Genomic DNA, 15,261 nt, shown 5'->3' with positions numbered 1-15,261 from the left:
ATTTAAAATTGTATGCAAGTTCCCTATAGGACTTTTCAACGCTTCTCATTTGTTTCGAGCTTCTGTTATATGTCGTATATTAATATATACACGGATTATACGACATAATATGTCATTATGACAGAAGCTGGAAACAAATGAGAAGCGTTGATAAGTCCTATTGTTATTGAATAATTAGCGCTCAAAGTTAGAAACGGTACTATATCAGAATGGCCAGATTTTTTTTAATTGCTTGTATAATAATTTTTAATGTATTAGACTTAGACTGAAGCCGTTTTTAATTTCCCGATTTTGTAAAAAAGGATCCGTCCATTTGTTGTTAAGATATGATAATTTGTTCGTCCTAAGGCGAAACCAGTAAAAGGCTATAGCTTTTTGAAGAAAAATCAGAGAGACCCATAAATAATACCCAAAAATTTGCTGTTGCGGGGACTGGGGAATTTCCTGACATACAATAGTAGACCAGGGCGCATCTGTAAAAATATTAGTACATTTGGACGTTGAGAGGTGACTCAAATTTTTTTGCAGAAATTGCTTGAAAATAACTCAAATAATAATATTTGAAATAATATTTGAGTTATCCTCCCACTCAAAAAGGTCCGGCACATTGTTTAAATAATCAAAATGTCAAAAAATGAAAGAAAAACTCTATTTTTTTCTTCGTTTTTTGATTATAACTTTAAAAGTATTCATTTCCGAGAAAAGTTGTACTGACATAAAAGTTGCGTAATTAAATTTCCTACAATATAGAATTGGTTAAAAATTTTAAAAATAGTCAACCTTGTTGCAAAATAGCAATAATTGCGAAAAAAACATAAAAAAACGGTATTTGTATTTTATGTTTTCAACCATTTTTGCTACACATAGGACCTTCATGTTTTACCCAGAAAAACTTTATGATATAATAAAATAATACTATGAATTTCATTAAGATCGGGTCAATAGATTTTGCAAAATAAATTTTGCAATCCAGCTTTCGCAAAAAAAATCATTTTTTCAAAATGTTACAGGACTGAAAATAAAGCAGACAGCAAGTTGAATTTTTTTTACATATAGAAGAATACTGTACCTTTTCTTTTCAATTTTCAAAATTAAAATCGGTTAACTACCACGGCGTCAGGATTTTTTTAAAAACATTAATTATTGGTGCAACGCGCAGGACAGCGGATAATTTGCTCTGATTGGGCATTCCAATGACCTTTGATAGTGATTGGTACATTTTAATTTTTAGTACATTTTGATATAAATAAATAAACTTGTTTGTTGCAAAATAAAAACACATACTCTGTACTTTGAAATAACATTTTTTTGGCAAAAACTTTCTTTGTTCGTATATTTTAACTTACAGAATAAAAGTTTATTATTTTTAAACATATGCAATTGTTTAAACAAATATTTCACAAACAATAATAAAATTAGTTTGATTTTTGTGGAATTAAAATATTAAAATGTCGATCGGATAGCTCAGTACGACTAGCGGCTGACCTACACTTCACTTCGCCTTGAGGTATATGAGTTCAAGCCCAGCCCAGGCCATCGGAAAAACAAAAAGGCTAACAGGCCAGTATAAAATTCTAAATATGAATCTGGCGCTTAGACTTTAACATGCGGGCATCTGATGACCTATGAGGGAGCAGTACGGCAAGGGATAAGGGCTTGCGGCTCGGTGATATTCCCCCATAGATCCCTACCGAAGGGCGTTGACGCCTAAGAACGGTGTAATACAAAATATTAAAATACAACAAAATATACAGTAAGAAAATAATGTACTAGATAAAGATTGGAGGAAATTTTGGTGGAAATCAACTTGTGTAAATCGAACACCGCTGTCCTGCGCGTAGCACCAAAAATTAATGTTTATTTAAAAAAATTCCTGACGCCGTAATAGTTAATAGATTTTACTTTTACAAATTGCAAATGATAGTTACAGTACTCTTCTATATGCAAAAAAAATTTCAACTTGCTACCTGCTTTATTTTAATTCTGGAACATTTTGAAAAAATGAATTTTTTTGCGAAAGCTGGATTTCACAATTGAAGAGCTTATTGTAACATAATGGTAAGCCACAAAATAATAAAACCGAGATATCAATGTTTAAAGTTTTAAAAAAATCTAAAAAATATTGGTTTAAATGTAAAAACCTGAACGCTTGTTAGTTAGTTATATTAGTTATTAAAATACATGTACATTTATTATTTCACAAAAAAAAACACATATTTATATTAAAAAAATAAGTTTATTAAAAAAAATGTGGCTTAACATGTTCTTAAATTTAAAAAATCGCAATACAAAAGAATCAACTAAGTTATGTTTCTACAATTTCCACTTCTTCATTAACTTCAGAAGCTGCGTTTAACTGATTATAAAAAGTGTGGTACACTGGCGGGATATAAACAAACTTTTTATTTTGTCCAGTTTATTTTTCGCAATTTTCAGAGGTTCGTTATATTTCTTGGGAATGTTTGACAACTCTATTATTGCAGGTCTGCCTTTCCGTAAAACGGAATTTTCTTCGCCAATTTCACGTGAACTAATAATCGTCTTGGTTTTCTTAGAAGTATACTGCTGTCCTGAATTACGGCTTCTTTTTCTTTCATTTCGATCATAGTGTTCCTCATTTCGTTGTCTCCATCTTGTTGGTTTTTTCTTCTCTGAATTAACCTCCTTATCTTTAAAAAGCCTGGGTATTGGTTCCTGCAATTCATCCTAGAACAACAAAAAGAGACTGTATTACACTCTAGAATTTGCGAATATTTCAAAAATTTTATATCAATAACTCGATAAGCCCCATGGCATACCATATTGTTCCATGTACTATAATATATGAATATTTTTGTGCAAAAACATGGTAATCCAAAAAATCAGAAAATAAAGCTTACCTCACTAGATTGAGACGGAAAATCATCGCCACTGGGCTTATAGTCTTTGTCTGCTACACTGTCATCCCTATCATCAATAAAATTGACATTTAAACTGCTATTTTCGCTTAAAACCGCTCTTAATTCAGCACGTGCACCTGATGTCGGCGCCATTTTAATGTGGCTTACCACGTTTTACGCGAAAAAGTGAACAGAAATGGGCGATTGTATAAACACGATACAGCAATAACTCCGCCATCTATTGCAGTAATCACCAAATAATTTTTATATGGCTTAACAGGTTTCTTCAAATACATAATGCAATAAAAGAGAATTCTGTAGAATTGTGGCTTACCATTATGTTGCAATAAGCTCTTCAATTTATTTTGCAAAATCTATTGAACCGATCTTAATGACATTTACAGTATTGGTTTATTATATCATAAAGTTTTTCTGAGTAAAATATGAAGGTCCTGAGTGTAGCATAAATGGTTGAAAAACATAAAATGCGAATACTTGTTTTTTTATGTTTTTTTTTTTGCAATTATTGCTATTTTGCAACAAGGGTGACTATTTTTAAAATCTTTAACCAATTCTATATTGTAGGAAATCTAATTACGCAACTTTTATGTCAGTACAACTTTTCTCGGAAATGAATAATTTTAAAGTTATAATAAAAAAACGAAGAAAAAAATCGAATTTTTTCTTTTGACATTTTGATTGTTTAAACAATGTTCCGGACCTTTTTGAGTGGGAGGATAACTCAAATATTATTAAGCAATTTCTGCAAAAAAATTTGAGTCACCTCTCAACGTCCATCTCAAAACAGATGCGCCCTGGACTATAGATCATTTTTCAAAAACTCACTAATTAATGCATGAAATAGACCTTTTTTTTACACACAGCCTGAACTATTTATTATTTGTATATATGAAAAAATATTAATTTGATTTAGACAATGGTCCACAACGAATTGAATCGGGTGGCAACGGAAATCAGCAGCGGTACAACGGTATGAATCGTGGTGGAGCCAGATCAGGCCACGAGAGGTCTCAGCGGAGACGAACTGAAATGAGAACATCCCAGCTGCGTGACTTTGTGACTCCCCGATCTCCGAAGTAGCAGGGATTCAGCAGGATGTTTAGTGCAATGGGGACGGTGGTGCTCCTGTAATATCTCATATATTTACGCATAGTGTGCGCCAATTGACTGACCCATATAAACATACAAAAACTACTGGCATTTAGGTGTACATGTACATTATGATTTCACTTCACTTGTGTAAATCATATGTTCCTAGCCGACTGTTAAAAATTGATATATTTAAAAAGGAATATGATGAAGTAAATATTAGTGCTGTACTAAGCAAGTGGCGCGACTGTGATTGCCCAATTTTTGTTGATGCGGCTTCCTTGAACTCTATCTTTTTCTCTCTCTTGACGTCTCTCCATGTGTACAGGCTAATGTTGAAAGATTATTTTTGACAAATAATTACCATTTTATGTATAAGCTGTATAGGGGGAGTGTAGGTCTAGTGTATATTGTTGTTGGGTTTTTAAATTGAGCCGTTGGCCCTACCTTTGCTCAGTCGCCAGAGAGTACATATTTTAAACTAAATGAAAACGGATCGAGAGAGACTATTTATAAAAGATGGACGGAAGGATGCAATGAATGCATTAGTATGGCTGAAAATGTGATTTTTCTTGAAAATTTAAATATATATTATCGAATGATACGATCATAACGTTTAACCACAACAATCAAAACTTTAAAAAATGTGTTAGTGATAAACGTTCAATTACATACATATTGAAATTATATACAGGGTATCCCAAAAGTAGCGACAAGGTCGAATATTTCAAATGACAAAAATCTATCAAATGACACCAAACACATTCCCCACTCCATCCTCTGGAGGTGGTGTGGGGGGTAACTTTAAAACTTGAATAGAAACACCCAGTTTTTATTGCAGATTTGGATACATTACGTAAAAGTAGGTAACTTTTATTTGAGACATTTTTTCAAATTATCGATAGATGGCGCTATAATTGGAAAAAACGATTTATCGTGAAACCATAGGTAAATTATAGAAAATATCTCGAAAATATAATATCTCGAAAAATAAACTTCCAAATGAAAAACCAAAAAATATGTGTTTAATATTTTTCAAAAACCTATCAAATGACATCAAACACGACCCTCAACCCCTGGAGGTGGGGTGTGGGATAAGTTTAAAATCTTAAATAAGAATCTCCTTTTATTTCAAATTTGGATTCCTCATGAAAAAATAAGTAACATTTGTTCGAAACATTTTTAGAATTGTTGATAGATGGCGCTATAATCTGAAAAATACGATTTATTAGCGCCATCTATCAACAATTCTAAAAAATGTTTCGAATGAATGTTACTTATTATTTCATGAGGAATCCAAAACTGCAATAAAAAACGGGTGTTCCTATTTAAGATTTTAGAGTTACCCACCTTCAAAGTGTGGAGTGGCGGAGCGTGTTTAGTATCATTCGATGGGTATTTGAAAAATATTAAACACGTGTTTTTTGGGGTTTCATTTGGAAGTGTATTTCTCGAGATAGACCGTTTCTATAATTTACCTATGGTATCGCGATAAATCGTTTTTTTTACTATAGCGTCATCTATCCATAATTTGAAAAAATGTCTCGAATAAAAGTTGCTTTCTTTTATGAAATGAATCCAAATCTGCAATAAAAAATTGGGGATCTCCATTTAATATTTCAAAGTTAGCCCCCACCTCACCTACAGGGGGTGGAGTGGGGGATCGTGTTGGGTGTCATTCGATAGATTTTTGAAAAATATTGAATACATATTTTTTAGTTTTTCGATCAGATGTTCATTTCGCGAAATATTCGACCGTTCCGCTACTTTTGAGACACCCTATATAATTCAAAGTGGACTTTGAAGCTTGTGATTTTAATAGTTAGAAATATAGGTGTAATCACCCTAAGTCCGGTAATTTGCCACTGCTCTCTTTATTAAAGGTAAATTCATAATGTTTATGATAATAACTAGGTTTTATAATAATAATAATAACTGCAACACTGTTCGTGCTTTGCGCTCATAATTATTACTAAATTGTGTTTTTCATGTAACGCGAAAATTATTTTTATAATATTTTTCCCTCTGTACCAAATATCTTTAATGTCTCCTCAATTAAGAATACATTTTAATCATACACAAATTTAGCCAGGATCGTCAACACAGGGTAAAATTTGAAGATTTATGAATAAGTTCAAGAATTTGCAATTATTGATGAAATTTCGCACAAGTATGAAATTAAAGAACTACTAATTAACCACTGATATTTGTAAATGTAAAAAATATCTAATTCTTTCTGATTAAATATCTAGAATATACATAAAACGTCAAATAAGACAAAAAATTGAATATATTATTATTACAAATTTGTTACGAAGATCGTATTAAATGTTTTCTAACCAGATTTCATGTAATAGGATACTTTGTTATTGTTAGTTCATGTATGACATAATGCACATTTTGACGTTTGACATGTGGCATGGTTTGACATGTGAAAGGTACCGTATCATTAACAGGCATTAGCGGTTTATAAAAATCGGCCTGCCAGTTTTTATACCTCATTCAGGTGGAAATATACTACTGGTACTTTTTACAGTATTCGGTTTTACTGAATAGTGCTATACGATATATTGTATATAGGAACGTTCACATGAGGCTTGTACTCCAATAAAATGGACTAACTAAATGCCTTCATGGAATACTTGTCAAGCTACTTGAATGAACTGGTTTTCCGAAGTGTACAGTATTACATCATATATTTTTCATTCATGAAATCACACGTTTTTATCGAATATTATTCGAATAATCATGTAATATGCTATTAAACTTTGAAAATCGAATACTGTAAAAATTGTCATTTAATGGTAAAACTAAACCAGATTACAGGTCCATAATTAATTATTAAACTAATTGAATTATGTTTATCTAAATCGTGGGTTCATAACAATCTCTTAACAATAAAATGGTACTTCTATGGAAGATTAAAAAATTAGGATAATAAATATATTCCAGAATAAATTTTATAGTAATGGTCATTGTTTTTTACGTTTTTCCTCGATAGAAAGATTGGTAGAGCTCCGGATACTTTTATGAGGAAACGGTGTTTTTTTTAATTCTTGTAGTGAATATGTCGTACAGCAAATGGTTGCACTTATAATATATATTCACAGCCAAGAAAAAGCGTCAGAAACTCTTGAAATATTCGTGAAAATATTTCAGACCCCACATTCAATAGTAGAATGATCGGTTAGAGAGAGTAGGCGGTGACTTCTGTTACATACACTTGTTGAGGTGCACTTTTTCTTTGCTGTGAATAGATTATAGCTATGTTATGGACGACTTTTTTGTTTTGTTTTTGTGGATATTCCCATTTATTCAGGGCTTTTAATTATTTTATCCCTACTTGCTATTAACTATACTGGGTTAAATTTAGTTTTTCAAAGCATTCCCATACAGATTCTGAGAGCATTTTCTCCTAAAAAGACTCTTTGAATGCGCAAAATTTCGCAGACAGATAGAGACTTGTTTCTGATGGGTTTAAAAAGTTTTTGAACCATACTTTGTAATCATGCTTCCGCTATATACATTAAATTCTACAACTAGTTATTACATAAGTCATGAAATATAACAGGTCATGTAAAATATTGTAAATATCGATGTTAATCAATGGTATACCTTTAATAAAGATCAGCGTTGGGCAATTATTGTAAAATAATTTATACTGGACAAAGATTATGTTTCGACCAATTAGCAAATAAATAAAATCAGAACGCAAGAGATCAAAACATATTACGACAAAATATCTTTGAGTCTTTAACTGAAATTGGGAAGGTATTAAAAGTTTATAAACAATTTCAATCTATCTTTAGGGTGTACGGACAAATAATTCCGGACAAAAAACCCCTACAAATTATTCCTGGACAAACAATCGCCAGACAAAATATTTCCTCAAAAATAATCCCCGGACAAAAAATCCCCACAAATTTTTTTGGACAAAATATCCCCACAAAAAATTCCGGACCAAAAATTCCCAAGAAATATTTGAGACCCAATAGTTCTCAAAAGTTTTTCTCAAAAGTTTTTTGCCTCAGTTTCATTCAATTTCCTTCTCCAACTGGTTTTCTTCAGCACGGATTCATGCCAAAAACTTCAAATTTTACAAGGCAAAAGAGTGAGTTTTTTCAAAAATCGTGGAAAGTGTGGAGAATGAGCTAAGGCTGCGGAAATCATGTTGTCAAAACTTTATCTTTTTCTCACTCTGCTTTGAATAACTCTGTTCAAAACATTGCCTATTCGTGATGATAACTGCTGGTCCTGAAAGCGATAATTTTGATTGTAATGCAAAAAAAACATGTTACTTTTTTGTAAATTTTACATCAAAAATATTTAATCATCAGTTTCAATTCAATGCAAGTAACATTTCACAAACCTGCTTTAAAAGCTATGTCAAAAACCTGTGGTATAAAAAAAGCTAAACATTCATAATAGCGCAAAAACGTTTCATGAATGCACACAGATCCTCAATATATATAGATATCGAGTAGTAAAGCATATTAATTCCATTTCCCATATTTTCCACGATTTTTGAAAAAACACTCTTTTGTCATGTAAAAATTAAAGTTTTCGGTATGAATCCGTACTGGGGAAAACCAGTTGGAATAGGAAATTGGAATTAGAAATTTGGTAATCGAAGTTACAATTCCTGCTTAATCTTAATTGCTTATCATTATTTTCGTGCCGAAAAGCGGTTTCATGGTTATTGTTATACTTTCATACACTGGTGCTGAAAACATTTGCGTCGATTGCGTTCACGGGAAAGCAGAGAGAAAGCTGAGAACTATTCGGCAGCAAATCTTTCTTGGAGATTTTTTGTCCGGAATTTTTTGTGTGGATTTTTTATCCGGAGATTATTTGTCTAGCGATTTTTTGTACAGAAATAATTTGTGGAGATTTTTTGTCCGGGATCATTTGTCCTAGGTTCATTTTTAGTTGTTTAAATAGAAAAGTTTTTAATTTTAGTTTCCGACTCCAATTTTGGTTTTTGTTTTAGAAATTTAATTTGCTAATTTTAAGTTATTTTAAGTTAAATCGACATAAATATGTGTTGAGGAGATTATGTTTTTTTATTTTCGATTTTATTTGAGTAAGAAACGTGTTAGTCAAGTATTAAACAGCATATTGGTTTCCTACCAAAAATAAAGTCATGTAAATATGGACACCGAAGATACTGATACCTACCCAACATCTCAAGTTTGTTGCCTTTTTGGATTAGATCCATGATAGAGAAAAGCAATGTCTGTGTTATCGATTCGGTCTTTTATTAATTTTAAAATGACTGATTTATCGACATATTTCTGTTGGGTAAACGTTTTTTTTTATTTTAATATTATAACTTTCAAATTGATTTTCAAGTTTTTTATTATATATGTAGTTTGGGTTTGCCTAATAAAACTTTATATCTGTAAATTTTGTAAAAACTTTCGATAACCTAACAATACTACAGCAGTATCTGGAACTTGAAATCAAGGTGATTAGTGCTAAATATTACGCCTTGATGAAATATAAAACTGTTTTCTTCTTTTATAGTAGTTCTGCCATTCAGCCTCTTGTTAACGACCCAGTCTTTAGCCGAGCTGGCTGTGAAAAAAGACCGTCATAAATCCGAACAGGTGTACCTACACATTTTTCCGGTCGTAATAAATAATTGATCAAAATCAATTTTCTGTTATAAACCGTTGATACACGCGGTCTGACAAATCGTGTGATGACTACCTAACGCCAGCTTGTCGGAAGTCGAATCCGGCGATCCAGCGATCGTGCCATGGTCCCGGTTCCGTTAAGTATCACGCACACTGTCCGGTTCTTCGTCCGGCTAAAAACCGGATCGTTAACAAGGACTCTAATTGAAAGTGTTTTTTATATAAGCAAATCATTGTTAATTTTTAAAAAATTAAATTATTTTCACCAGTAAAATGTGTTGCACTCTTCTACTTTATTTTAATAACAGCAAAATTTTCACATATTCCTTGCTGGGAAGGGCGTCGACACGTTAACGTGTCGACAGCGGACATCGGTTTCATTATACAGGGTGCGCATTAGTGCGAGGAAGCCTAATTACTCATTTGTCGTAAGAGACACGAAAAGACAGATTATTCAGGTAAATATTTGAGCATAGATATGACCATACTTATATATTTCAAATATACAGGACCACCCATATTGATAGGGCGGAATAAACTAACCCATATTGATAGGGCGGAATAAACTATCTTTTTTTTTTAATGGAACACCCTGTATTTTTTTATATTTTTAGACCTTACTGGTTGTTCTCGATTTTGCAATAATTGAAGGTTTTGTAATGTTATACGGGGCAATTTAACGAGTTACATGTTTTGATTAAAAAAAAACAATATTTCAAATACTTATGTTTTAAAAACTAAATTTCACTACAGCAAAATTTCATTACAAACCTAGAGAAAGAATATCACTAGAAGTATATCTGGATAGTGCAGGTAAGCAAGAAATCAGAAAAAATATTAGTGAATATATTTTGGTGAAACTAAATGTAATACAATTAATATTTAATCTATATTTTACACCAGATTAAAAATTACGCAGATAGTTTACAAAAAAAACCGCGTAGCACTTTGGAAGTGCCGACAGGAGTGACTACTTATCGCGCGTTATGACTATATGTGTAATATATGAAATCGTATGCTTGTTTATTATTGAAATTTTAATATTGTTTTATAACATCACACATTTAAGTTCTTTACAATTTAAAAAATATTAATTTTTTCTTTAAAAATTTTGTGTAATGGTTTTGGTCATTTTCAAACTTTGTTAAATATAATATAGAATTTATTCATCATTTACATTTTCCTTACATTCTAAAAATTTAACAACTGGTTTGTGATGAATAAAATATCAAATTTAATATCTTCAACATCTTCTTCTTAATTCAGGCAAGACTCCCTAGTCTCCGGCACTTGGTTGTAAGGCTATCTTCAACATACAGTGATGAGCGCACTAATAACCGGCAAAATAACGCAAACGATGGAAAACATATTAAGTTGTGAGATAAAAAGAGATGAACGTAGTGGAGGTGTTAAATTTAGCGATAGTAACTTATAGATTGACATTATATTGATTGTTTCCCACCTTTAGACGTATCGAACGAATTTGAGAAATGCCACTGTCACAAAGACAGTTTTAGTTGACATACTCCTCTGATGCGTCTAAAGGTGGAAAACAATCAATATGTCAATTTATATGTTACTATGGCTAAATTTAAAAACTCTGCTAGTTTTATTTCTTTTTATCTCACAATTTAATATGTTTTCCATATTAGCACGCTCATCACTGTATATGTTTGTATATCATACTTCAAGCGTCTCGTGACGGGTGAATTGATTCGAGCCCGTGCAAAAACATACAAGCATACCGAGCGTTAAGAAGCAGTCACTTCAAACATGGGAACATTCATTGGTAATAGGTGTGTATGTTGCCTTTATTGTTAAATCTATAATTTCATCTAGTAGATAGACCAGTTTGCTAAATTTTAGCAAATTGTAAAAGTAAGTGAATTTATCGAACATTAGATCTTACATTACGTTTTCAACGGTAGAAGAAACATAATTCTTATAACAAATAAGGCGGTACGTAATTTGCACATATCAGAAATTTAGTATTAAAAAATAATCAGTATGGTTTTCATGTAAACAACCATGTTCAATTACACCCTGGCTTTCATACAGACAAACTCAACTCATACTGGTCAGTGCTAATTTGGTTGCTGAGGACTATTGCCAAACAGTGGTTAATGGTTGATATTGTGATATTCTTAACACAATGCTGTGTTGTGATTGGTGTCAACACCTTTATGTTAGAGCAATACGAGAGTGAGAAGTTGATGCTTCCTAACTGTTGCATACTGTACCTCAATTTATGCAGACCAATTCTTTTAGACCTGTATATAATATTTATAAGTTTTGAACAGTAACTGGGACTATCTATGCGAAATGATTTTGGCTAGAATGATAAATATTACTAGTTCAATTTTTTTTAGTATTATCCTAGGTAGTTGATTTGGCTGATGCATTTTACAGTTACATTCTATTCGTTTATCTTCGTCGAGTGTTCTTAGGATCGTCCGTCCTGATCATGTGCATGTGCTCACATTTCTTTACTGCGCATGATCAGAACGAAACCAAGAAAATTCAATTATTTGCCTGAGATTTTTATCATCATGTGGCAAATCAACATGTTAAAAGTGTCTGCTCCACTTTAAGTCTACAACAGTTTTTTGTAGAGAGCTATAAGTGCCTATCCTCTAGACTCTAGGGCATTGGCTATCATATTGGTCCAAATAACCCTATTTACTGCTGAACAGTGTGCTAGATGTCATTGCACTGCCTCAAGTGTTTTGAGCCATGAGATTCTTCTTCCAGGTTTTGTTTAACCTACATATATTTTCTCTTGTTATGAGTTGGAGAAGTTATATTTCTATTATTCATGCGATTGCATAGTTGCCTCAATTCTATATGTTATCTGACCTGAAGGATCTTTTCTGTATGCCATAGATCTTATTTGTGGCTGTCAAATAGGCTTTAGGGCCTATTTTGGGTGTCTGCATTACTTCAACGTCTTCATCTTCCTAAATATGACCAGACGCGAGATCTGGTTCCATACTTTATGGATTACTGAAGCTAGTTTGTTTCTTACTACATTCTCTACAAGAAACTAGGGAATAGAATGGCACTCAGGACACAGTCCTAGATGATGGTAGAAGGCTAAGGAATCTCTGAGTGTCACAATTTGCAAAAATAAACATCCGATATCGTTGAATCCATGAATATTAAAACTGTTAGTATTCTGCAGGTTAAAACAAGTTGGTTCATGTTTAATTTTGTGCAGGTTTATTTAAAACAATTTTATTACCTGCATCAAAAAAAGAATGCACATATATAGCAAGCAATTAGATATCAATTATCTGCTTATAAGAAAGACTTCAACATATAATTTAACAAAAACAATAATAATTTAGGTGACAAATGCTGCAGTGAGCTGTTAAGTGTAATGGGCATTCACTCCATGATGTTCCAAGACAAAATCAGACTGTCGTAGTTTAAACTTTCCAGAGGTACTACAACCTTTAGAATAGAGTTTAATTCATGACTTTCAATGGAAATTAGTATCACGAATATCACATATTTCAAAATTAAAACAAAATTAATTTTGGTATTTTGCTTTATAAAATAAGGAAGAACTTAAACTTAAGAAAGGCAATTTAAATTCAAATGATGCTTAATTATATTTCGGTGTTTTTTCTCCACATACTAGTAACACATTCGCTAAACTATGACTTTTTTATATATAATTTATTTCATATCCCATTATTTTATTATTTGTAACTTTAAGATTAGTGTATCTTTTGTATTATTTTAAATCTCGTTGTTATTGCTAGATTTATATAGCGAATTCTCGATATATGAGACACAATGCTAATTTTATAATCCAAGTAATTAAAATCGGCGTTTGACTCTAAAACAAAACCGATCAGTGATTAGCTAGCTATATCTATATATAATAAATATAGTATATTGTATTATAGGATGAATTGAGCAAGACGGTTGTCACACGGATTAGAGATCGCAAAACTCAAAAAACATATAAACACATAGAACACATTATTTTCTAATATGTTTTTTTAAGTTACATGTTACTTATAGGCTGTGTATGTACATAACGAATTTACAGTGGCAGAGCAAGGGTTGGGTCTACGGCACCTTTTTCAGTTATCAGTATATAATTTACTTTAAGACTGTTAGCTGATTATTTTGTAGAATTGTTATTTTGATTGATCCTTTTGATTTTTTTCCAGTTGCACACTCCACTATCAAAACATTACTTTTAAACTAGTGAACCCATTCACGGACACGACTGCATATGCAGACAGTAATTTCCCTTGGTAAGTGTCTGCATATGCAGTGTGCCCGCGAAAGGGTTAAATGATTTTGTTAGTAGATTTTAAAATAGTATTTGGACCGCACAAGAGCGTTTTCTAAAATTATTTGTAACTTTTTGGTATTTGACAAATTAAACATCTTAGTAACGATGCATAAATCGTAAGGGTTATGGAAGTGGTAGGTATTACGGCATGTATCCACTATGTTCGCGTTCCTCTTGCGTTACGCGCTCCTGCAACTGATCTACATAGTGAATACGTTCGCGCTCCCGGACCGTGTAATGGTGCGCGCTCCGCCTCAGCTCTAATCGGTGGCAATTTGTATGTAGAGGAGCGCATGCCATATCAATTGGAGCAGTTGCAGGGAGAGCGGAGCGCAACATAGTGGATACGTGCCTTTAAGTTTGTTCCAACACAACGAAGAACCGTCATGTTGCGCAGTAAACGAAATACGTTCTAACAACAATGACCGTTCATCGTTTCATCCTTCCGATGATTGTTCCAACAAAAATTGTGATCGTCCAATGACAGTTTCGAGACGATCATTTCAGTACTCGGATAAATGGCAGTACTTGTTGCGCTGACCTGCGCACTAGGGTTGATTTTCGAATTAGCGTCAACGGATGATACGAATGATGAACATGCGCCTAAAAACAGTACAAATAGTTTCGTGACGATTTCGGGACCGTACAAATATTGTGTTGGAGCAAACCTATTAATAAACGATTTAACAATATTCTAATACTAGGTAAAGGATACGTTATTGTCTTTTATTGTAAAAACATTACTTTAGTCTTCAAACTATGAATATTCAATGCCCCAAGGAAAGCATCCTGTTGCTTGTGGTGCGTATTTTATATTGTGTTAAAAGTTTTATATTTGACATTTTTCTCAATGACATATGTATCCATTAAGACCGATTAACTAACAATATTGCGTACAACACTGATTGTACATACTGTTATAATGTAGACCTCCATTGGAAGAAGTTAAAACAAAAATTGTGGATGCATTTGTATCTTCTTCCTCTTTCAGTACCCTTTTTTTGGGAGGTGAGAATATTCTAAAGACTTCTGGGATGGTGTCCCAGGTGTGTTGGATTAAACTCTCGTAGCGAGCCGCCTACCAACTAAACTCACCTCTTTCTCCAACCGGCGGGCCAGGAACCGACCTTAGCGGGCATAGCTCTGACCCACCAGCTTTGCTCGTCACCCCCATCTAGCACTCTCTGCGTGCGCTCTGTGACTGTCATGGCAACCCGGTCTCGCCACCCCATCCACGCATGCAGCCAGCCAGGGTCCGTAAGGCAACCGACCTATCTGCATGATAATGGGTGAGGGGGCGCGACCACGTCATCATCCCATC

At 32.9% G+C, this 15,261-nt stretch overlaps 2 protein-coding genes across 5 annotated transcripts in view; one reads left to right on the top strand and one right to left on the bottom strand.

Annotated features, from left to right (window-relative positions):
* LOC126889929 (la-related protein 4) overlaps positions 1 to 15,261 on the top strand; it is a 233,660-nt gene that overhangs the window by 200,320 nt on the left and 18,079 nt on the right. For all 4 annotated transcript variants that reach the window (XM_050658671.1, XM_050658668.1, XM_050658669.1 and 1 more), the window contains one exon: positions 3,814 to 15,261. This exon is cut by the window's right edge and continues 18,079 nt beyond it. In XM_050658671.1, the coding sequence (XP_050514628.1) occupies positions 3,814 to 3,980 (167 nt within the window). In that variant the 3' untranslated portion in view covers positions 3,981 to 15,261. The remainder of the gene's footprint in view (positions 1 to 3,813) is intronic.
* On the bottom strand, positions 2,114 to 3,177 carry LOC126889933 (uncharacterized). Its single transcript, XM_050658677.1, has 2 exons — positions 2,880 to 3,177; positions 2,114 to 2,706 (listed from the first exon to the last, which is right to left on the bottom strand). The coding sequence occupies exons 1-2, from the start codon at positions 3,030 to 3,032 to the stop codon at positions 2,353 to 2,355; spliced, it is 507 nt and encodes a 168-aa protein (XP_050514634.1). The 5' UTR covers positions 3,033 to 3,177; the 3' UTR covers positions 2,114 to 2,352.

This window comes from Diabrotica virgifera, chromosome 8 (assembly GCF_917563875.1).
Source record: "Diabrotica virgifera virgifera chromosome 8, PGI_DIABVI_V3a".
Classification (NCBI taxonomy): Eukaryota; Metazoa; Arthropoda; class Insecta; order Coleoptera; family Chrysomelidae; genus Diabrotica; species Diabrotica virgifera.
Note: the sequence above shows the minus strand (reverse complement) of the source record. Positions and strands in the feature narration are given on the sequence as shown.